This window comes from Gobio gobio (assembly GCF_949357685.1).
Source record: "Gobio gobio genome assembly, chromosome: 17".
Classification (NCBI taxonomy): Eukaryota; Metazoa; Chordata; class Actinopteri; order Cypriniformes; family Gobionidae; genus Gobio; species Gobio gobio.
The window spans coordinates 23078411-23103094 of NC_137110.1; the positions used below are offsets into that span (position 1 = coordinate 23078411).

At 37.5% G+C, this 24684-nt stretch overlaps 2 protein-coding genes across 9 annotated transcripts in view; both read left to right on the forward strand.

The window, feature by feature from the left end:
* evi5b (ecotropic viral integration site 5b) overlaps nt 1-18093 on the forward strand; it is a 76900-nt gene extending 58807 nt beyond the window's left edge. For 4 of the 7 annotated variants that reach the window (XM_079841459.1, XM_079841461.1, XM_079841462.1 and 1 more), the window contains 4 exons: nt 549-695; nt 1124-1219; nt 12749-12844; nt 16184-18088. In XM_079841459.1, coding sequence (XP_079697585.1) covers nt 549-695; nt 1124-1219; nt 12749-12844; nt 16184-16456 — 612 coding nt within the window. In that variant the 3' untranslated portion in view covers nt 16457-18088. Of the gene's footprint in view, nt 1-548; nt 696-1123; nt 1220-12748; nt 12845-16183 lie in introns of all 7 variants that reach the window. The other 3 variants (XM_079841457.1, XM_079841458.1, XM_079841460.1) reach the window with 1 other exon arrangement.
* Nucleotides 18094-18511: 418 nt separating this feature from the next.
* gfi1ab (growth factor independent 1A transcription repressor b) lies at nt 18512-24209 on the forward strand. 2 transcript variants are annotated; one of them, XM_079841465.1, is made up of 7 exons: nt 18512-18626; nt 21155-21356; nt 21690-21890; nt 22334-22713; nt 22806-22943; nt 23068-23233; nt 23341-24209. In XM_079841465.1, exons 2-7 carry the CDS (start codon nt 21245-21247, stop codon nt 23517-23519), a joined length of 1176 nt encoding a protein of 391 aa, XP_079697591.1. In that variant the 5' UTR covers nt 18512-18626; nt 21155-21244; the 3' UTR covers nt 23520-24209. The 2 variants fall into 2 exon arrangements, with proteins under 2 accessions (XP_079697591.1, XP_079697592.1); XM_079841466.1 differs by lacking the exon at nt 18512-18626 and having other exon boundaries at nt 20851-21356.
* Nucleotides 24210-24684: the final 475 nt, after the last annotated feature.

The following is a 24684-nucleotide window of genomic DNA, read 5'->3' on the forward strand; positions in this document are numbered from 1 at the left end:
ACACAAATTATAAAATCGGAACACATAGGAATCCAAAGGGTTAGCCTAGATTGGAAAATAATACTTTTCCTGTATCCCACAATACTGTTTCCTGTATGCAATCACATCTCTTTAAATTAAACTAAGTGTCACAAACAAAATGCTCTGTCTAGAAGTTTTAAATCCAGCGTTTAGTTGCTTCTCTGAAGTGTTCATTGCTACAGTATCAGAACTTTAAACACTTTAAAGGTTCAAAGCTTTGTTTCCTGGTGGACCGTTAAAGATCACTGCACACTTGGCTCCCAGAAAACCTGTAGAAGTCAGGCAATCAGATTCAGACTTTTGCCTTTTGAAAGCATTTCCAGTTTTGTGTACCATATGCATCACTTCAGCTAGTGGAATGTGGTCCACTGTGTGAGATGTCTAAGGCTGAGACTAGGGAGCATACACAAATGTTTGGCCAGTAGAGGGAGACAAAGTTTTTACTCTGACATAATAGGCTGTATCTGTTATCAGTACTGGCACTGCTGTCTTTTTTTTTAAGTGTTTTTTTTTTTACTCGCTTGCAGAATCAAAGACATGGTAATCAGATGCGGCGAGGAGAACTAGAGGCACGAAATCTACAGGAGCGACTGCAGGTTTTGACCAACCAGAACAAGACGTTGCATGCAGAGCTGCAGGAGATGAAACGGAAACGGGCTGAAATAGAGTGCAAGGTGATTATCATTTACATGACACCAACTGAGTAGTCTGTCAAGTCCACAGCCTGGTGCAAAAATGAAGTCTTTATCCAAATAGTATGATTTCTCAGAATTATTTATTTGTTTATTTATTCTAGTTACCATTACACCTTTTATGCAGTTAGTAACCTCCCAAAAATAAAATACTTTTATGATACGAAAAAGCAAAATATGTATCATTACCACATGTTTATATGATTTGGTTGCATTTCCTCATTCATGACTTAGCTTTAAATAGGGTTTAGTAGTTCCTGTCAGTGCTTCAGTTTTAAGAGATCAGCAGAGAAGATGCAGAGTGTGTTTCTGCTTTCAGTTAAACATACAAAAGAAGCCATTCAATAAAAGCTGAATACATGTTCACAGTTTCATTTAACAGTTTTTTTTTTTCTCTCTCTCTCAAACAGAATAAAGAAGAGGTAATGGCAGTGAGATTGAGAGAAGCTGACAATATTGCTGCCATGGCTGAGCTTCAGCAGCAGATCTCTGAGCTTGAGATTCAGGTACAATTAAGCAAATAATCACACTCCATCAGTCCACTTTAGTTTAGTTACACAACACAGCACATCAATGCACAGCCTATCTATCCGATCCATGACAGTAGTCTCTCCATAACACATAGTCCCCTTTCATAGTATTGCTTTTTTTTGTTTCTTAGCTCCTAGAATACCCATCAGATTTTTACATTTGAAATTTATTTTTAAATAAATATTTTTTTAATTGTTCAGGGATTCTTTGTGAACATGGTTCATGATTCAGTCTGACTGTAAATTGACTGGAAAAAAAAAACGTTCTGAGAATGCAGTTTTATGTTAAAGGGTTAGTTCACCCAAAAATGAAATTTCTGTCATTGGTTACTCGACCTCATATCGTTCCAAACCCGTAAGACACTTTATTCATCTTCGGAAGACGAATTAAGATATTTTTGATGAAATCCGAGAGCTCTCTGACCCCTCCATAGACAACTATTTAATTAACACTTTCAAGGCCCAGAAAGGTAGTAAAGACATCGTTAAAATAGTCCATGTGACTCCAGTGGTTCAACCTTAATTTTATGAAGCGACGAGCATACTTTGTGCGCAAAAAAAACAAACGAACGAAAATGACAACTTTATTTAATAATTTCTTCTAGCCTGTGTCACACGACAGAACGACTCGTGCGCATGCGTCGTGTTGCTCATGTAAACAGCGTCGGCCAATGGTAAGACAGCATTCTGGAAGTGCTGGTCTTATGGGTTTGGAACAACATGAGGGCGAGTAACCAATGACAGAAATTAAATTTCTGGGTGAACTGACCCTTTAAGAACAGTGCATCACTGCCTTTTATGTATGAAATGCCCACACTTTTGTATTGTGTGATTTTTAAAAACATTTCTGTAAGATATGTAATTTTTCTAAATTATTTTGATTGAACCAAAACCCGTACAAAAAGCGCACATAATGTATTTTAGATGCCTTAAAATGTTAGAAATTACATCTGTAATTCTTCTTACCTAGCTTTGCACTATATGTTGAAAATAACTTCCTTATACACAGTTTTTCAGAATCCTGTTGCAAGATGTGTGCACTCTTTTCAAGTAAACCCGTTGAAACTTACTGTAATTATTGCAGCTTTGGCATTACAGTAAATAGGGCCAGGCATGTCAACCGTGATTGAAACACAGATGTGTTTTGATTTGAGGGAAAGATTATGTTAGTAAGATTTACTGGTTTAAAGTGAGAAGTGAGACGAGCGTTTGATCTCTTCAGAGACAACGCTGCTGTCTGAAAATGTTGTCCTCCCCATGCAGGAAGACAAATTATTTTAAAGATTGGCTCAGTATGTCATCAGTGGCATTTTATATCAGTGTGGGGTGTTTGACTTTCCTTCCTGAGACAGATATAAAGCGGGCTTTTTTTTTTTTTGCATTCGAAACTAAATCTCACCTTTTATGACAGTTTGTTCATTTCTGTTGCAAGCTTTTCTCTTCAGAACTTTTTACCTGTCTATGAAGTGTGATGTTGGACAGTCTGCGTAATCTCCCATTTCGCTGTTGCCTTTCCTAGATTTAACCTTGAGAGATTTGTATTTTGCTAGATGTATGCAAGTGATTTATGTGTGCTGAAATTGCATCAGTTTGCAATATATCAGATTAGACAAGCATGCTCCTTTTAGGCATGTGCAGCTCTTAGCTGTGGTTCTGTGGTTTTGGCTACCTACATGGTTTTTACCCTGAGGGCTGTGGGCAACATATCTGGCTCACCATACTTTTAATTCACCTTTAGGCTGGTGGCACAAGACAGTGAAGATGAGAGAGAATGAGAGAAAGCAACATTGTTTATCTATCAGTCAAGAACACCACCAAATGAAAGCTTATTTTCATGATTGAAATCTATTTTAATTAAGTTAATGAATGCAGTTTATTATAAGTTCCATGCAGTTTATTAGTGCTGTTAATGCATTTAGTTTACATTTATAACTGTTCATTCTGTTCTGTGATTCACTTAAAACGGACTAAAATGTATTTAAATCTTCGATTCACTAAAACGCTTTGAAGCTAATAGGAATTGGCTAATAGCAACATAAAAATAAAGTAAACCGCACTGTTGCATCCATTTGTCATCCACACAAATTGCCACACGTATCACACACACACAAATACGTTAAATAATTGTATTCTATTATGAAGCATTTAGAATTTGCATATCTATTCATCATTTTTACCGACAGCATCAACGCAATTGTTTATCTGCTCACTTTTCGCCCACTCTGTCCCATTGCTGGAAAATATAACACCATGATGTCACCACAGCCTTATTTCTCTGGACTGACTCTCTGAGTCACCTGGTGTGAGTGTGGTTTTTATTTTCACTGGAAAGATTCACTATAAAGTGAACCTACAGGTCTGTCTGACACCAGACACCAACACACTTACCCCAACATACAGATGTAGACACCTTTCAGAACTCCCACACAACATGTCAGTCCCGAGTCTGTTAATAGTTATTGCGATTGATGTGCAAGTAAGACTGAATGAAGCCTTCATAACGAAAATGCAGAGCATCAGCATTGCTCCTCCTCAGCATTGTTGTGAGCTCTTGCCTAACTTAGTGGAGTAAAGTGTGTGTGTTTTTTTTTGTTTTAACACCTAGCAGAGCTCAGGGTTAAAACGGCTGCTTGCATGGCCCATGGGACCGCAGCTTAGCTATCTTCATTACCAGATGAGAAACCACTTCCTATCAGGCAGAGAAACGCACTAAGCTATAATCAAAGCTCACATTTTGCTTTATGCTTTACTGCTCTGCATTCATCGATTGTAAGAAAGAGAGATTTAGCTCGGCACATGTTTGTAAGATGCATGCATAAACGTGAACACAGAAGGAGTAATAATAGAAATCTCAGTAGTATAGTAATGAGTTGCTGCAGAGAGGAATAGTGACATTTAGTAGAAGCGTTTCAAATCAGAAGAGCCCAAAACACTGAAATGACAGTGTTTGTTTCCATGCCAACCTGATATAGAACAACAAATGCTGTGTGTCCTGAGCATTTTACTTCAACTACATATTGGTCAGAATGTACCTGTTGAAGGCGTTTTGTTTTAACGTTTCAACAAATACGCAGGTTCTTTTCTATAACTGATCTGCGAAGTTCATTGTAAAGTTACAGGTTAAAAATATTTTACATTTAGCATACATGCATATCTTAAAAAGGAGTAATGTCACAATATAGTTAGTTCCATCAGATAAGAATTGCTCAATTTAACGAAGTTGAATCTTCCTCAGAATCAGGCCAACAGTTGAACTCTGATACATCAGTTCATCAGCATCACAATTTGATCCGAGTCATTGTGGCTCAGTTCTGTTCTGCTTTTTGTATGAAACGGTTATGCTGTTTACCTGTTGACTTGATAAAAAAAACAAAAAAGTTGTTAACTCAAATCTTCGGACTGAGCAATCAGTGGATATGCTGTTTTTAGGAAAATATTTCAACTCTTTTTGAATGCATTTTAGGTTCTGAAGAGAGTTGTCTATTTTTTACATATAAATATATTTTCATGGAAGGCTTAAAATACTAAATAATTTAATATAAAAAAAATGATAAATATAATTTAATACAATTTGCATTAAACTGCATTGCAGTCTAAATTAGACTTTTTTTTTCCTTGTGAGAAAAAAATAGGGATGCACAATATTTGGGTCTATATTGGTTATTGACTGATATTACACATATTTAAAATGTTATGATATAATTTGCATTTAAATTTTCTTTACCGTCATCTAACACTCACTTCAAGTTAATCTTCAAACTCACGAATCCTGTAGTAAAACTGTTAAATGTACTCTTTAGCAATACTCATACTGTTAAAATATTTATTCTAGTTTTTAGTAGGGCTGCCTATTGACACATTTTACGATTTGATTTAAATTCACAAGCTCTTGATTTGTTTCCGATTTAAAATCATATATGTATGTATGTATGTATGTATGTATGTATGTATGTATGTATGTATGTATGTATGTATATATATATATATATATATATATATATGTGTGTGTCAGATAGGTACAGTACGTCAGTTTTCTTTAAAAACTAAAGCTGTAAACTTTACATGGCACCCTGTCAGTTGGTACAATACTATAATATTAAAGTTAAAATTAATAGTTAATAAAAAAAAACTTTATATCTAAAAAATATCTTATTTTTAGATATAATAATCAAAAACCGGGTTGTATACAAACATTTAAATTGCTCACATGGCAGTTTTGACATAAAATTTTTAATGATATAATTTATGTTTTCTACATTCTACAGTGTTTAAATGGTGCCCGTCATAACTTGATTTCATGACGGACTTATTCAAACATACATGAATGATAAAGACATCAATATGGGGCGTTTACATGACAGTTTTTAACTAAAATAGAAAACTGTGTTTTGGCCATTCATTTACATGACGAGTCTTCTGGGGGCCTGAAAACCCAAACTTTTGAAAACAAGTCTCAAAGTGCTATTGTCTCTGTGTAAACTACAAAAACGCTTTTTGAAAACGGTCATGCCATGTGCATGTATTTTACGTTTACTAATTGACATTGCGAACTACTGGCTTGGCATACTGCGTTTTTAGTCGTTTTCACGGATCTGTGTGAACGGGGATCATTTTGACAATGTTGTCGTCTGTACGTAAATTTTTCAAAATGTGAAGGAAAAACTTTTCTGTTTTGGGTACGTTGTTGTTGTGTAAACTTGCCTTAAGAGGTTAAGTGAAAATATAATAAATAAGTTATACAGTGCATATATTTATCAAAATGCTCCTCTCTAGAGTTTTTTTTAATTAGTTAGTTTAATTGACTATGGAAAATAAGGTAAATGGTTCCCTGAGGTTAATGCAAGGTTACATGACATTGTTTACAAGCTGGGTGAAACACTGTTTGAACGATTACATTATACATAAAAACATTTCAGCAAATCGTACGGTTTCTTTCAACATACCTTCTGATGTTGATTCATGTTATAACTAGTTGTAGAGAGGAAGAGATGATCGATTCACTTGCGCTCCATGCTGGCACTTGAACTGAGGTGACTACATGGGTCTGTCACGCCACATAAAATAACGTCAAAATTGCATTTATTGTTTGAATTTCATAATACTTGGTGGAATTTGAAAGCTGGGTCTTTATTTCTTATTAAAAGTAACAAAGCACAAAGCTTGTGTGCTACGAATAATGTTTAGTAAAGTTTTGTACACGCATCAACAGAAAACGCAACGATTGATCTTAGAATTTAGGATTCAATATCATCAAAATGAATATCCATTAAAATAATGCCAATATTGTTAACCTTGCCCAAGTTTTTAGTGGTTTATTTTTTATTATAAATAGTACAGAATAGTATTGTCAATAGTGTAGAATTTGAATATCAACTCTAACATGGAAAAAATATAGGCTTATTATATTGGCCAGAATTGTGCATCCCACAAATCAATTACTTTTTTTTAAAGGAACACGCCGACTTTTTGGGACTTTAGCTTATTCACCTTATCCCCCAGAGTTAGATAAGTCCATACATACCATTCTCATCTCCGTGCATGCCATAACTCTGTCTGACACAGCCACCGCTAGCCTAGCTTAGCACAAAGACTGGAGGTAAAGGCTCAATCTAGCCTACTGCTCAATAAGTGACAAAATAACGCCAACATTTTCCTATTTACATGTTGAGATGTGTGTAGTTACATCGTGTACTAAGACCGACAGAAAATGAAAAGTTGTGATTTTCTAGAGCGATATGGCTAGGAACTATATTCTCATTCCTGCGTAATAATCAAGGAACTTTGCTACCGTACCATGGGTGCAGCGGCGCAATGATATTATACAGCGCCTGAAAATAGTCCCCAGCACGCTCTCTGTGCAAGCAGGTTGTCACGTTGGTTATGTTGACGGAAGTTATGAGCTAAAGTCCCAAAAAGTCGGCATGTTCCTTTAACATTCTGTATACTTTTGGAGAAACTTTTGGAGAAATCATATATTTGATGATAACCAAGATGGTGACACAACTAGTCTAAATTGAAAGAACTTAATTGGGAAGAACATGTTTTTCTCTTTGTTTGGGGGGAGGGGGGGTGGTACTGAAGTGAGGAAGCCATTACTCAGACGTTTGATGTCCCTAGCTGCAGTCTGCCACCTGCTGATTTCATGCAGCTGAGTGTAAGGAAGTCAGCTAACTGCCTTTCCCTTATCACAACACTATGAGGGGGGAGGGGGAGAAACCTCAAGAAAAACACAAATTCTTGGAAGAACACTTGAGATCCCTCTCCATCCCCATCCTCAGCCTATCAGAGAACTGCATGTACAGTGTAACGTAGACCACAGGAATTGAAAACACCCATCCCTGCTAGGGTGTGTGTGCATGTGTTGATCTTACCTCAGTACCTCTATAATACACCCCTCTGCACCTCTTCTCCTTTTTAACTCCTCACTCTGTCCTGTGTGGCTTGCCATAACTGTACCGATACAGAGGAAAACGGCTCTTTGCAGCATGTTTGTAGTGTGTTTTGATTTCCCTTTTTAACAGGTGTGAATGTGGTGGGTAAACATGTTATGTAGTGTGTACACATGTTTGTTCAATACCGCAGCTCCCCCAAGGCATTCAGCAGCAATGAAAAACTAGCGGTACAACGGATCACAAAACCCGCGGTTCGGATCATATTATCATAAAACGATCATATTATGGTTTTTGAGTCACAGATTGGATAATTCTTCGGAACAGCAAAAAAAACAATTCAATCAATCAAAAAGATAAATTAAATATAGCTTAAAGCTTTGTTAAAGCTATGTTTTGTTGTTTGATTAACATTAATGATATTGACAGAAACAGGTATTTATAGGTTGATGTCACTTTAAGACCTGATACACATCTGATTTCTTTCTCAACTGTTTATGTTCACTTAAGACGACAGGTATTTTGAGATAATTTTGTGTTTTATGTGTCTGTTCAAGTGCTCAAAAGAGAACTCTATTCAGTCTGAAAAGCGCATCTCTGTTTGTTGGTGTGAGCAGATAACAGAGTGCAAATTCCAAACTTTCACCTCTTCTTGCGCTTGAATGGTTTAAAATCACTTGAATGCTTAAATCGGCAAGTCTTCTAAGCACGTACAAATGATAAACTTTCACTCTATATGATGGTTAATCCTTGCAACTAACCCCACATGCGTGCTGATCAATGGGGCCTGGTCCCTATGGATCACAGATCAACTACGATCCGTTACACCCCTATGAAAAACACAACAGCATTTATAGCCTCGCAATCGGTTCACATACATGTAAGCCAATATGGCCGCCACAATATTCTCAACTGGTTTTTCACCCTTTTTATGAGGTGTCTTTTAAATACTATGAACAATGTACTTATTGTCCATATTTTATTGCAAAACACTTTTACTGCCATTGAGGTGGGATATTAGCCTGGATGCCTGCTGAACTTTTGCCCCGCCCACAACATTTGACGTTGGGAAGTTCGGTCTGGACTTGATCCGTTGTGGAGCAACTATGCCCGAACAGAAGCTGCATTTGGGGGGTAAAATGTGTTTTTTTTGGCAGGGTTGTCTGCTAAAATTCGCATTCCTGGGTCTAAATATCACATAATTGGGGTCGCTTCAACCAGCGGACATGGAAAAACAGCCTGCGGGAAAACCACGAACTTGGCAACACAGTGCAGTTGAGTTCTGTTGACATTTGACAACTAACGTTATGCATCGCTCCGCTGCTCTGATTGGTTGTAGGTCTATCCAATTGAGGTCTTTCCTGGTTCGGTTGAAACACGCCCCATAATCACAGCCCAACGAAGCAGTATCAGACTCATATTCTGACTAGAATTGAGTATGACAACGTCAGGCTAGTGGGATATGAGTGAAGGCCCCAATATATACGATATCGTAGAACGAACTGATGTGACATCATTACGAACAAAATCAGGCCAAAACGAATTCACTCGGGCTGGTAAACACTTTACTACCATCGGTCCGTGGCGATAACGTAATATGTAGGTGTGTGTGAGGCTCCGCCTTCTTTCACATGAAAATCTTCTCCGGGTTCATTTCTTCTGTTCAGTCCATTGAGCTCAGACATCCACGAGTAAAACATGAGCACACTGGAGAGCTTCTTTATAGTAGAAAATCCATGGTGGGCGAAGTACACAAATCAAGTACTTGCGTAAAAGTACAAATACCCTAAAAAAATATTACTCCAGTAAAAGTTTTAAGTACGCCGTTTCAAATTTTTACTTGAGTAAAAGTACAAAATTACTTTCTTTTTCATGTACTTAAGTACTAAAAGTAAAAAGTACTGAATATTTGATAATATAGTAATGAATGTTTATTTTATAATTTTAATACTTATATAAATACTTTTTTAAAATGTTACATTTAATTTGTATATTATATATTTTACCCTACTGCTCAAAATAACTGGGGGTGGGGACATTGCTGGGTCTAACATCATCATGAATTATTATGTCTGCTGTCAGTAGCCAGCCGTTGTCAGTAAGGAAGATTAGTGGATGCAGATACATGTGTAATGTGTGTTGACAAACAATAAAAACAGATGTCATATGGGGCTAAATGCACAACATTTTATAATTAATGCTATGCAAACATCATCATTTGAAATGGCGGGGAAGAATGCAAGTGCAATAATTTGCGTTAAAGTTATGTTGTGTTTTCGTTTTGTTTTTTTCACTTAAGATCTATACCATTGAGATGGTGATATGAACATACCCGCATTCAAGCATTATAGCTCTCCCCTTTACCGCAGATTTAGTTAACAAACAACTGAAAGTCATGACCTAAACATCATTTTCATTTACAATAATCAATCCTAAAATTCGTCCTTTGTAACTTAGCTTTCACGCGTCATCAGTCGCTCAAACATTTTGAGTATGTACACAATAAATGCATTGTATCAAATTGTATCAAATTATTAATTTATGTTAGTACATAGTTGTTAAAGACACTGGGACCAATAGTTCTCTCAAAAATAAAAATGATCTCAGTATTTCGCTCATGTCAAGTACTAACCTGTATGGCTTACTTTCTTCTGTGGACACAAAATGTACAATTTTAAAGAATATCAGCATAATGAAAATGAGGACTGGAGCTGACAAGCTCCAAAATGATAAATGAAAAAAAGCTCCATAAACATAATGTCAGTATTTGTGCACTGTATTCCACAAGTTTTCTAAAACCATATGATAGCTGTGTGTAAGGAACTGACCAAACTATTAATAGTCACAGAAAATATTGATATCCGTGCTGGCTTTGTGCCACAACCATGGAGACAGGGTCAGAGTGTGCCAAAAGGTACACAAGGCTAGCTTTCACAACCTATTATATAGACCTTTCTGCACGGACCTGCAGAAACCCACACTTACATTGAGCAAATTGATGTTCCTCCAATACTAATTCTTGTAACACCTTTTCTAATCAGATGTGATGTGATGTGAAAAGATTCCAGCGACAAGAAATTTGTCTGTCTGCACAGCTACACAAGACTAAACGACTACGAGACACGACAAAATCAATCAAAAATAACATCCAATCAGAAGAGCGTGTGAACTCTGATCTCTCTCTCGGCTCTCTCTGCAAGCGCGCAACGAAACGGAAGTACATCATTAAATTATTTTTACATAATTAAATATTACATCATTTTCACATGATTAAAAATACATACCGAGTTGAGACTGATACAATCTTTGTCATAGAATACATGTTTGTTCACACTGGGTTCAGTTTTAACTTTCTTGTTTCCTTTCATTTATTTTCAGGATCTAACTCCAGATTCAAACTCAATTCTTTTAACATTAAAGTGCCCCTTATTATGCTATTTTAAAGTTTCCTAATTTTGTTTTGGAGGTCTCCTACAACAGGTTTACATGCATCTAAGGTCAAAAAACACTTTGATTTTCTCATAATATAAATTGCTCATAACCACATTGTTCAATGATTCTTAAACGACTTGATCGGATGAATCAGTCTCTCTAAACCCGTCCTTTCCATGAGCCTACTCTGCTCTGATTCGCCAGACAGCCCAGTCTGTTATGATTGGTCTACCGTTTTCCACGCGTGTCGGAAGCTAACGGTCATTACCATAACTGTACTTCAGCTCAGGAGGCTTCCTCGTTCCTCAGCGATTGTACACACTGTAGATTTTACCATATCAATCCGAGTACGAGTCCGATGATGAAACATTGGAAGAACTAGTTCAACCCGAAACTACATCGCAAGGACGTCTTGAGCAGGGCGTTTTTCAGTGATGCGCTAATCATTTTGAGGTACATTATCACTATCGGCATTAACAAATTTACATCCATCAACAAACCGATGTGAATATTTCTAATTTATTGCAGTGCACATACAAGAACTGTATCAATAAGAGCGCATATGTTAGCCGACTGATGTAACATTAAAGTTTGTAAAACAAATCTAGCTCCATCCTTTACCTTTACTCAAAATATTAAGAACGACAGATAATCAGAATTAACAGACACCGTTTTAGGTAATAGTGGTCCACAGCTGCTTAGCAGAAGTATTTCAGTAAGACAGTAATAATGTGAGTTAGCCGGAGACCTTCGCAATATAAAACACAAAACTACATATTTTGAACACTCGGTAGAAAATATACTTACTGGTTGTGATTCTAAGGAGCAAGCTGGTCCAAATAAACTGTGTACTGACCCATCTTTAAAGAGCAAGCATTTTGCGAATCTCTGAGATTTGAGAAGCAGTCGTCAGTAAAATGGCGTGTTTAAAGGCGGGACAATTTGTTTGTTGACGGACAACATAGGTGGGCATTATGCAAATGCATTTTCTGGTGATGTAGAACCATCACGCAGCGAGATTCAAAATACAAACTACCCGTTAAGGCATTTCAGAGTGGATTCTTTCTTTTGGGAGAGAATAACTTTATTTATCTTGCACTTTCGACTTTATAACTTTGCAGAATGTTTACATTTACAAACATCTATATTAAATACTGCATGAAAGGGTATATTCGAAAAATCATAATAATGCACATATCATTAACTGAGATTATTATAGTCATACTTTGCATGTTTTTGTTCCAGCCACAACATTGCAGAAATAGAAACTGTTTCTAAGGGTGTACTCACCGGTACAAGGCAACCGTGCCTAGTGTGAGTACACCCTAAAACAGAATCTGCCCAGCTGGTTAGGACAATAACTCTGATTAACCTGGAAAAGAAACCTTTTATCTCGTTGTGTCGCGTCTGGTTTGTACACAGTGCAAGTCAGATCTTTTCAGTGAATCAGGTTATACAGTTCACAAAACTGGTCTGATTGACTCATTCACAAATTAGATTGATTTGGTTCTCGAGTTACTCCTATGACCAGTTGGGTTGTAAGCGTTGGTTGCTCAAAACTGTGTATGCGTCTAACACAATACAAGTTTGGAACAACATGAGTTTAATTTTGTAAATGATTGCTAGTTGTTCGTGGTGGTTTGCATATTCTCTATAAAATGTTTTTGGGTTTTTGTTTTTTTAGAAAGAGGAAGGAAAGGTCCAAGGTCAGCTCAACAACACAGACTCCAGCCAGTACATCAGAGACCTCAAGGATCAGATAGCCGATCTCAAACATGAGGTAATGTCCATGTGTTTCTAAATACTTTTGCGTATTGTTTCAAAATATTGTATTTGAAAAATGATCAAATACATAGTCTGTTTCATTGTTTTAATGAAGAAAATGACTGTGCCTTTAAGCAGTATTCACATTCATTTTTATGCACATCCTGAATGATTTGTTAGGAGTTTATTGTAGTAATCAAAGTCAACTAGGTGACTGTGATGTTTTACCCACCCATGAGATGCTTCTTTTCCTGCCTGGTGTATGTTTTTGATCTTAACTATTTGTTTTGTGGTTTGCGTCTTATTTTTCACAAGCTTTGAGCGTTTTGAACAGATTTGTTAGCTTATTTCACAGGGCTTTTTTAAAGTGTTAACTACGCCCTGTGCGTTGCCTCTTCCTGCACTTCAGTATGCCCTGCACACGCCCCGTCGCACTTTGTATCGCTACACCTATCCGCTCACAGGTGGTGTAACCACCCTGAAATTGTATTTAAATAAATCATCCGGACCTGGACACACATATTTTACAGTGAGACATGTTCCCGGTTTACTTAGCATTACCTTGGCTCGGCAGTCATTGGAAAAAATTCTAAACAAGCAGCAGTTTATTTCTCCTTTATTCTCCAGTTCATGTGTTTAAGTGCACCTATTATCCTTTTTTTAAACATTAAAAAGTTACAAAGCACAAAGTCCACTCCAAAGGGAGTTCATCTCTCTCAATATCGCCACTTTTAAAAGACCAAGAAAAAACTTTTTGTGACAGCTGTAGGTGGTGTAGTTTTTGTGGCCAATGTGTTGTTTTGGTTGTTGCCTACTTCTGGTGGTGGGATTTCAGTATTTTTGCTATTCCTGCAGCAGTGACACATTTCTAACCGTCACGTTAAATAGCTACAGATGAAGTACTCTGAGTAGATGGCTCAATAAATGTATCAAAATCATTAATTATGTATAATTGTTTCAAGGAGAACTTTTTTTCAAAGTGGGGCTCTTGGAACGATTTCAAGGTCATATAGTTTCATTATTTTCTGATTAAAATAAACACATTTCAATATTACAAGCAAATATAAATAACTATTTTTTTTTTAAGACAACTGATTGGATTTGTTAAATAATTTGCATCTACGCAGATAAGACATCACTGTGTTTATGGCTTTTGAGAAATATGGATAATGCAAATAAGATGATTGGGTTCATTTACTTTAAGTGTTATTATTATGCATTACGAATCTAGTCTAATAGTTTATTTTGCAAGCCAGTGATGTTTCTTATGTAAGTGTTGCAGGTCGATATAGATTTTGTAATGTTTATTTGGAATTTGACATCACTAGCACTTGTAAGCATTGCGTTGGGAAATATGTTGACACAATATGTGCAGTGGGCTTGACTTCAATGACGTTTCTTCCTTTGATGTATTTAGGGGAAAACCAGTTTTAAACATCCCTAGTGTGACGTTTAAGAAATCAGATGTATTCTGCATTCGTTTTCATTAGCTAGATATTACTCTACACAGCAAGGTAGACTTAGGCGACTTAACAGAACAGAAAACGGAAAGCATTTAATTGATTTATATAGAGGGCAGGATGTAGTGTGATTTTTCTCCTCCTCCCTAATACTGACAACAAAAGGCTGGTGGTTTGCGGTCAAACAACTTTCTACTAAATCCATCTCAATCCCTATCTACAGAGTGCAGCAAGACAGCTTTACCTCTTTAAACCTGCCAGGTTCCTCTTCGTACACAATCAAGCAGCAGCATGAATCCTGTCTGTAGCCACAAACCCTTACGAACAAGACTGATTTGGATGTTTGCGAATGTGTCGTTTGAGAGAGGAGCTATTTAATAGTAGTCCGGTTAAATTAACATTGTTATTTATTTTTGCTTCATGGAATATTATAAGTACAATTAGTTGTAATAAGGTAACAAAACGACTTTGTTTTTACATTTATTCAAATATGTTGCCGATACTTTCATCCAAATGAGGAACATCACAAGCGATTTGTCAAGAGCCCACAATAAGTTTAGTAAAAACCTCTCACTCTTTACACAATATACCAGAGATTTGTGGAATTAAGTTGTAAAGTTGTGCTTAAAAGATCAGCCACACTAAAGTCGGCTTAGTCATAACCATAAAACAAAAGGACGGATGTCTCGTATCTGGTTGCTATTTAAATCACGTAGTTGCTAAACAGCGAGAGGTTTCCAATCAGCCACATTTGCACCAAGCAAAACCATACAATGCTAATCTCTCAACATCACAAAGTCATACTTGTGGCCTCACTTGCCATTTTGATGCTGTCTTCCGGCTTGTTCACTTTTTTCTTTCTTTAGCCTCTGCAACCCACACGTGAGCCCTCCTCTCTATGTGCACTGCATTCAAATCCCACATGAACAGTGTTCTCATTTGAAAAACTCTTGGTTGTTTTGTAATTAAGAGTAATATCAGTTGGAATGGCTGTACTCAGGGGCATAAAACAGTATGTTTCTGATTGTGGTTACACTGCAATACCCATGAATACGTCTCTGTCCCACATGTCTGTCTTTCTGAGGCAGAATGTTTCAGGTAAGAGGGTCTGCATCTCTATCAACTGCGTGTGATACCACAGAGCAAGTTTCTCAGTTCAAACCACATTTCACACCAGGACTTTTTCTTATTGGCTTACAATTGGCAATTTGATTGGCCTGTTATGTTTTTTTTTTTTAGCATGGACATTTTTTTATTTTCATTTAATGGACTTTGAACATTGTATTATAATATATGATACATGGTTTAGCCTTCAAGTCCATATGACCTCCTGACTCGTTTCTTAAAGGGATAGTTTGCTCAAAAATGAAAATTTTCATAATTTCCTCAACCTTGTTGTTCCAAAATGCCTCTTTGAAATGTCTTCGAACAACATGAGGGTGAGTAAATAATAACAGAGTTTAAATTTTTTGGTGAACTATCTGACCTGATCTTACAGGAAAACATAACTGTTTTACAAGATGCGATTTCGTATGAATTTGTAAGGGTTTTAGAAACCGGGCCATAAGCTGATTATATGAGAACATATGAACTTAATACGAATTCATATGAAAATGGCCAATTTGCTCAAATGTAAAATAGTTATGATTTGCCATGGGATCAAGTTTGTGTAGAAAACTCATTTTGTCCCCATCATCCCACTATATGTGCTTGTTTTTAAATGTATGGTGCTGTCCAAAGATTGTGCTGTGGTGTGTGTTTTGCAACCGTTACTTTTCCTATTATTATCTTTTGTGAAGAAATAGTTTCCTGGTGTTTATTCGCACGTTGTCAAATGAAATGGCTGAGGTGTTAAAGTTTCGGTTGTGCTGACGTTCTCTTTCCTCTGCTCATAGATTCGGTGCTTAAGAGGGCAGCAGGGATTACCCGACCAACCCAGTTTTGATGGGATTCATATAGTCAATCACTATGGAGGTGACAATGAATCCTACCAGTCCTCTGATGAAGATGGAGTGAAGCTGTCACCCCACCTAACCAGTCATCAGATTAGAGGCCGGATCACACTACATCCAAACCTGGAGGACTCAGAAAGTGAGGGTGATGAGGAAGGAGAGACCCTACGACTTACTGTGCCCTCGAATGGCAGCCATAAGACAACTACAGTATGATCGAATGGATTGGTGACACAAACTGCCATCAAAGGTCTGGGAAGGAGACAACGCTTGTCCTACAGCATTTGAGCATGAGACTCGAACTGGAGAACTTGAAAAGCCCTCATTCATCTTTACAAATGGACTTGTGGAGTCATAGCTCTCTTAAGGTCATGGTTTACATCTGCATCTGTTTTGTTTTTGCCAAAATGCGTCAGATGTTTTGTCCTGGCACTATTTTTTAATTTTAGCCACAATGAAGGGGGCTAATGTGCCTTTTTAGGCTCTTCGAGACCCTTGTGATAAGTCATCATTTTGTGGCACGAGATTCCCAAACCTTAAAAAAGGGGGTGTTTCTAATACCCCGCGATTTTTTCACATTACGAGAAGCGACTTTGTATAGCATAGCGTTTTATGCATTGTCATAGCTTTTATTTTTTAAGTCATCCTTTTTTTAAGAAACCGTTCAATGCGTAACTTTGAGGGAAACATATTAAAGAATGGAACACTATCATCTTTAAAAGGACATTTATATGTTCCATATTTATACAGTGGTGTCATATCTAAAGTTAGCGAATCGTTTTTTTTTTCCCGGCATGAATTATAAGATTGGGTCTTGAACACATTATGAAATGTGTCAAGGAACCAGCATGTAAATATGTACATGTTTAGAATTTTTTTCATCTCCATTATTACTTGAAAATATGTATTCAGTTGATGTCATGTCTATATTGTAATGTATTGTACAGTTAAAGGACGTATTACTGAATTTGGGAGGTCTTTTGGAGGCAACAACTCTTCCTGGCACACTGCTGTCCAATAACTTTTATGTAATGTATAGCTTTGATGTAGTCAGTTCTCTTATTTCACAGGATGAAGTTTCGTTTTGTTTTTGTGCCTGGAAAGATTGTATGAAATTCTTGCTGATTTACAATATTTTCTACAAAATGTGGTATGCCGAGCATGTTCTGTATCACGAATACCTGCAAACTGATGGAATTGGAGGAAGAGAGCGGTGTTTATTGGAACAATGTTCTCCTTTCTCTGGCCTTACTCAAGCCAAACACTCACGGCCATCACAGGCAATGAGAATACAAGTATACACACACTGTCCCTCCTTTTCTTTTCACATACAAATTCGTACCAACTAGCTTCTGAATCAGTTTGCATTTTTGCACAGATGACTTCGCGACAATGGAAAATACTACTTATCCCTGTTTATGGCAATATATTTAATTGAGCTTCACTCTACGTTGTTGTTCTCCAATGAGTTTTGTGTGGACTTTGGAAGTCGTCTTCAAAGCAAAGGAATGAAGTCATTTCATGAATAGCACCAGAGAGCAAGCCTTAAAACCTATCATGATGGATGTAAAGTTGGTACACTATTTGCCCATCTTGCCCGCATACAACATAAAGACTTTGCTAAACGAGCTTGCAAAGCACAAAACACTAAAGTGATTTAAAGTAATTAAGAAAAACCGTTGTAATATAAAAGTAAAACCTTACAAAAGTTGAGTGTTTAACAGTGAATTCCTGTGGAATGTTCCTGTGGGCATTTAAGGCTTTACAGACTGTTGACAATGCAAGATATGTGTCTTGAAGATGATGGACGTGTTGATTCATATCACAATAAAAAGACCATTTGATAGTAGCCTATGACTGTCATGATTTGTTCGCTATGTTCCATGCATCAGCAGGGGGGGAAACGTGTAAAAAAGGAAAAGATATTCTATTAATGCATCGAAGTTGTGTGGGCATTGTAAGCCTACGCGTTAAACTGTTTAGGCCTAATCCAAAAATAAAGCAACCTAATTATTCACATCACATTTAATACAGCAATTTTGTAAATTCGTTTCTCTTGAAATCGAGGGGGAAAAACAATATAGGCGTGTTTTTCTTGTATTGTACAATTATTTATCATTTTATTTCGGAACAAATAATAAACATTCAGTACACTGAAATAAGCAGCTGACGGAGGAACAGCCCTCCTCACAGTGGATTACCATTGAGATGTGTCGCAAAGCTAACGTTCTCCAGGAAGCTGTGTGTGTGTGTGTGTGTGTGTGTGTGCGCGCGCTCTTGCGCTTAAACCCCATGAGATGAGATGTGCTGTGCGCTCTTTGCCTTAAGCTAACCCCCTCAACTGTAGCTACTGAAATCATCTCACAACGAATTGTTATGCTATCAGGTAAGTACTGCAAATCCTGTCGGGAAATGAGCTTTCGTTAACTCAATTTTAAGTGATTGATAAAACGTAATTCTTGAATCAGGGTTTCGCTAAGAGGAATCACAGTTCGCGCGTTTCCCGTTTTGCATGAAGTTTATACTGTAAGTGCAAATTTAGGCTAAATTTGATAGGCTAATCTGAATAAAACTCGACTCATCCCAGCAGCGTTTTACCGGTACAAATGCAAACTTTTTAATTTGCAATGCTTGGTATTTCGTTGATGACATTCAACTGGCAATAAACATGAACAAATATAAGAGATAAGAGAAGAGTTATAAAGATGTTGGTACAGCCTAACGTTTTTGTTTCTCAGAAAATATCAAATCTCTCATAGCCTAAACGTTACAACTAAACAGCAGGTTCATAGAAGTAGCCTACAATAAAGCATATGAAAAAATAAAGACCTTACATTAATAGATGATTTCTTATATAGGCTAGAAAAAAAGGAACCTTTTTTTCGTTTGTTTATTTGTTCTGAGAGTTATTCATGTGGGAACGACATATTAGTAGGCTAGGTGCTATTATTGAAATGAATAACCCTTTATTTATTTATTATTTTATTTATTTATTGTTCGGTAGGCAAATAGCCAAGGCTGTACGTTTAGGTTTCTATCACTTTTCGTTATGTGAGATATATCAATATGATTATATCCGACAGCCTTTGTTTCTCGTGATGGAGTAGCCTACAAAAAAAATGCGAGATGGCCTAATGTCTGAACATAAGTCAAGATATGGCCTATACAGTGTCCTTGCATTATCGGTATCCTATCTACCGGATGCCCTGAGGTGGCATGTCTAATCGACGGAGGGCACATTGCGCTTTGATTTCCTGCGCTTCGCTGTTGGCCAGAACAAACACACTCTTCTGCGGATCCTGGACTGTGCCTATCAGGTAGGCTCTGATGGGCGCGACAGATTTCATCCTAAAGTGAGCGAAACATATCTAAATAATGAGTTGAAGCTGTAAGATAACGGTTATCCCACATCAATGTACATTTTTTTCCCCTGAATGACAATAGCGCTCTAGGTAAATGAAGTGAAGCGATTAGTTTACGAGACGGCTGTCACGAGTCTAAGGCAGGTGAGACGGAGACTGATTGGCTGTATGTATGGGCTCCCACTGATTGTCTGCCGCACGAGCTGAATGCGTGTCCCTGTTGTGTCCACGACAGATCACCAGCGTCCACTCTGAACAAGGCAGCTCTGTTCACCGAGAAGCCACGAAACTCGAGATCACCGTGACCCCGCTGGCGTGTGGACAGCTTTATAATTCAAGTCTACTAAGACCAAGTTTTACTTTATAATAAAGCAATATAATCAATTATGAATTCAACAGCAGCATTTTAAGAACTTTAAGCTGCATTCTAATTTCTGGCATTAACTAGGCCTATTCTAAGGCTAATATAGCAAATTAATCGTCATTCCACGAAATGTTCCATTTTGAAAAATATACTTTAAAAGGATTTTAACTCTTAATAAATTCCTTTGATCCATCTCAAACGTTTAATAGACTGTGTTGTTGAGTCGACGGTAACAGGGTTGACAGTTTTGTTGTTCATTCAGACAGTCATTGGCGCTCAAGGTCATGACAAATCAATGTTTATTAGAAATATAATTATTTGATAGGCTATGTTTATCTGATAGGCTAGTTTTACAAATGAAAAAAAAAATGATTTCAATTTGCCTATACTATTTTGAACAATTGTAACAAGTGATTAAGGGAGGAGATATCTGGCTTTGAAAAATGTAATAATGATGACGTTTAGGTTGTCATAGTGTGTTTCTGTTTAATGGAATTATCTGAGGGGGCGTTTTTGACGCATTAGCCTACCTGAAACTAAAATGTAAAAAAAAAAAAAAAAAATACAGAATAAAATAACATTTAATACTTTTCTAATGAAATATTTTATCTAGGTCTACTTTTTACTTTTAAATCAGACTGTGCATGCTAATACCATACAGCAAACAGAAATAAAATGAAAGATACATTTAGTCTGCTCGGGTTTTGTTGATAATTTGTTTACACACAGCCTATAAAGGACTCAAAATGCCCCCTTGTGCACGATCCATAAGTAGCCTGGTAACCGCAAAACAAATTAAATAGCCTATGTCCCTAAAAGGATCGGAAATGTAAATAAAACTCTTTCGAAGAAAATATAAAACGTTTTGTTAACAGCAAGTCCCTGATGAGTCAAATCATCGGGTCTAGAAGCAGGCTGGGTTGCCGTCTCCTCGTTTCCTCTCCCCCTGCAGCTAGGGATTGAGTAACACATTGATAAAACAGTGTATCACTTATCCTGATAGCCACGGTTCCCCCCGGACCTGTCTGTCCTCTCGTAGGGGGGCGGACCAATCACAGGCCTAATTTGGTAGTTGTTCCTTTAAAGCACCTGTCTTCATAACACCTGGCAGACGAGAGAACTGCTTTACGCATGCTCCCACTCTACAGACGCGCTGCTCTTCAACCAATGGTCTTCAAATCTTTTCAGAGATAAAAAAGCCGCCGCGACTGTGGATCTGACAGATTGCCCGATCTTCACTAATGACTGAGGACATCGAAGGAAGGAAGAGGAGACACAATGCCTAGGTCTTTCTTGGTGAAGAGCAAAAAAGCACATAGCTACCACCAGCCACGATCTTTGGAGGATGACTACAAAAGACTTGATACTATTTTAGCTCATATATGTGCAGGTATGTCAAAGTTATATCGATTTACGGATAACAATGTCAAGATGTCAAACACATGGTACGGCTGTCAAACAGAAAACGTATATTTATGCAAACGTTTGTCTTAGCCAACCGTTCTAGTAGATTTTATATATATATTCCCCCTTTTTTTTAAACTATTGTTTTTTTATTATTGTTTCAAAATTCATAACATAATGAGATCATTGTGTAGACCTGTCTAAGAAAGAAAGTAATGTAACATTTGTGTGGGGGGAAACTCTAGATTTTATCCATATGTTATGAGATTCACATTTAATACAGCTGTGGTTTTGACGGAGAAAAAAAAAATCATTACAGAAAGCAAAACTTCAGACGAGTCAGAGTGCTGTACGGATACCCTGACAGGCGACGCGACTGGTGCTTGTTCACCGGACTCTCACCTGGTGGATCAAGCTGATCTTTCCTCCAAGTCTCCTCTCAGCTCTGGGGGAAGCGTGTGCGACCGCTCGTCCGATTACGAAGACTTTTGGCGACCTCCATCACCATCAGCATCACCGGGTACGGGTCTATTTAACGTATTGACGATATCTAAAGCGTATCTAATTGTAGGCTATCTACAGAGTGAATGAATGTGATGGTTTTTTGGGGGTCTGTCTTACAACTAGGCTACATCATTTTTTGTTTACAATGGGCCTGCGTGTCAAACGATTTAGTAACCAACAAACCATTTTACCTGGAGGTGGAAATTATTGCATGAGATGCTTGGGCACGTTTCGTTCATTTCGGATAATTATCAGACAGAAGTGTTTATCAAATATCAAAAATAGCTATATCACAAAACGTTTATTTTGCTTTTAAAAGTAGGCTATATAAGGTAGGCTATTTGACCCACCTCCCTCCTTCCTCCTCAGTAGTAGCCAAGCTAATTTCTTAACCGAATAACCGATTTAAAACACGGTAGGCCTAATCGTTAATTTATCGTTTTTTTTCTACTTTCACAGAGTCGGCCAAATCTTTTTCACCCTCCGTTGAGGAAACACCTTTCGCCGTCCCTTTCAGGCCTTACGCGTGGAGCAGGTACTCTGGATGTGAAATCAGACAGCTGGTACATCACACTCTCAATCATCACCACTCTCTCGAGCGATCTACTCCTCCATCCTATTACAATGAGCGCGTGGTCGAGCCCTCTCTTTTCACCGAGCGAGGATCTGGCGCAGGCATTTACAGCTCCACTGCCACCCTATTCGAGCGCGCCACTGCCTCTGGATTTTATGACGACAGCAGCATACTGGGAAAAGGAACTGAGATAAAGTCCAGCTCTGATGTGATGTGTAGTCGCCTGCTGCTAAACGGCGCGTTCAAATGTATAAAATGCAGCAAGGTAATGTTTACTATAGCGCTAATTAGTTTGACTGTTTTTAGAAATCACGATTAGAAACCATTTATTAAAAGATGGTCCTCTCTGCTCCACAGGTGTTTTCTACACCACACGGCTTGGAGGTTCACGTCCGGAGGTCGCATAGTGGAACAAGACCCTTTGCTTGCGACATCTGTGGGAAAACGTTCGGACACGCGGTCAGTCTGGAACAACACAGAGCTGTTCACTCGCAGGTGCTCGCATTTTGTTTTGTTTTTCAGGAATGAATAAAATCATAACACAAATGTCTAGTTAGTCCAAATGAAATCGATTGAATGATTTAATTGAATTTGAACAAACACGCTTTTCATCCCACAGGAGAGAAGTTTTGATTGTAAAATCTGCGGGAAAAGTTTTAAAAGATCATCCACTCTTTCCACTCATCTCCTTATTCACTCCGATACACGACCCTACCCATGCCAGTACTGCGGGAAGAGATTTCACCAGAAGTCAGATATGAAGAAGCACACATTCATCCACACAGGTAAACGAAATAAAGGTGTAGCCATACTGTGGAAATATAACTAGAACTTGATCTACAGAAATAGAACTTTGGATGAAAAAAGTTGACGTATGGATTTTGTCTCCCAGGGGAAAAGCCACACAAATGTCAGGTGTGTGGGAAAGCTTTCAGTCAGAGCTCCAATCTGATAACGCACAGTCGAAAACACACTGGTTTCAAACCGTTTGGATGTGACCTCTGCGGCAAAGGATTCCAGCGCAAGGTCGATTTAAGAAGACACAAGGAAACGCAACACGGACTGAAGTGATCGAGGAAACATTGGGGACTTTACCAAACACTATTGGAAAACCCATCTGGACTTTAACAAGCTACAAATGCTCATTCATAAAACATGAAATCAGTGTTTTAGAGTTGGCGACCGGCGTTTACATTAGTTGTCGGGCTGTTTATGCTTTGTGAGATTTGCCTACGAGTCAGCAACAGGCCAGCAGGTCTGGCAGCTTTCATGGTGATATTATAACAGGGTATCACAGGGTATCTTGATTCAAATCAATAGCCCGCTGCAGAAACTTGTCAGGCATCGTGTCTGAACCCAAAATATTATCACCAAAATAATCAGGGACGAAATATAACCGCCGCGAGAAAGGACACTGTATCACCCAAAATATCAGCAAAGGAGAGAAAATCACCGCATCTCAAAAGAATGTCACTTTGTTTTCAACGCTGCAAAGGGGATGCTGGCAAAACAAGCACTACAATAGACTGCGAGATTTCATCAATAAAAGGGTTGTTTGTGTACTATAGCCCAACTTAAATTATTTGGCTTGTCAAACCCTTTCCAGTCATCCTTTTTTTTTCTATTAGGTTCGTTATTTTTAGCGTAAATGCTCAATAGCGTAGCTATAGCCTACCTTGTCAGATAGCCTAAATTAAATGGATAAATAGCCTATTTGTTTTTATATAATTTACACTATTTATTGGAATAAAGAATATTACGAAAATATATTTCTTTGTGTATTTGTCTTCTTTTGTGTAGCTAATAATTCAAGTTTGTTCTTTCATACAGATTTGTAAAATCTCTGATACTGCGCGCATCGGCATTGGCTTTTTCATTTCATGATTGTAAATGAAAGCATTTCATTATTTTAAGCATTCAGTATTTCGTTACGTTTAATATAGGCTATATATAGGCTATACATATATATATATATATATATATATATATATGCTAGGCTATATATAGCCTACTCGCAAGCTGTGGGAAATTTGTCTTTGCCTTCGCGTCATAGCCTATTTTCAAGATAAGAATTATTGGAAACACCAATAAATAGCCTAAGTTAATGGGAACCAATAATTATTCGATAAGGAATGGGCAGAGGAAAAATATTAAAAATAAAGACGATTGTTTAATTTATAAATCTCACTATTTACTGTTGAGAGGAGAACAAGTCTCACAAAATAGTTAGCCTACA

Bases quoted from the DNA above. Each gene is read 5' to 3' on its own strand.
- gfi1ab (XM_079841465.1), top strand. From the start codon at position 21,245: ATGCCTAGGTCTTTCTTGGTGAAGAGCAAAAAAGCACATAGCTACCAC. The intron at 22,714-22,805 runs GTAATGTTTACT...TCTGCTCCACAG, and splicing joins AATGTATAAAATGCAGCAAG to GTGTTTTCTACACCACACGG. The intron at 23,234-23,340 runs GTAAACGAAATA...TTTGTCTCCCAG, and splicing joins GCACACATTCATCCACACAG to GGGAAAAGCCACACAAATGT.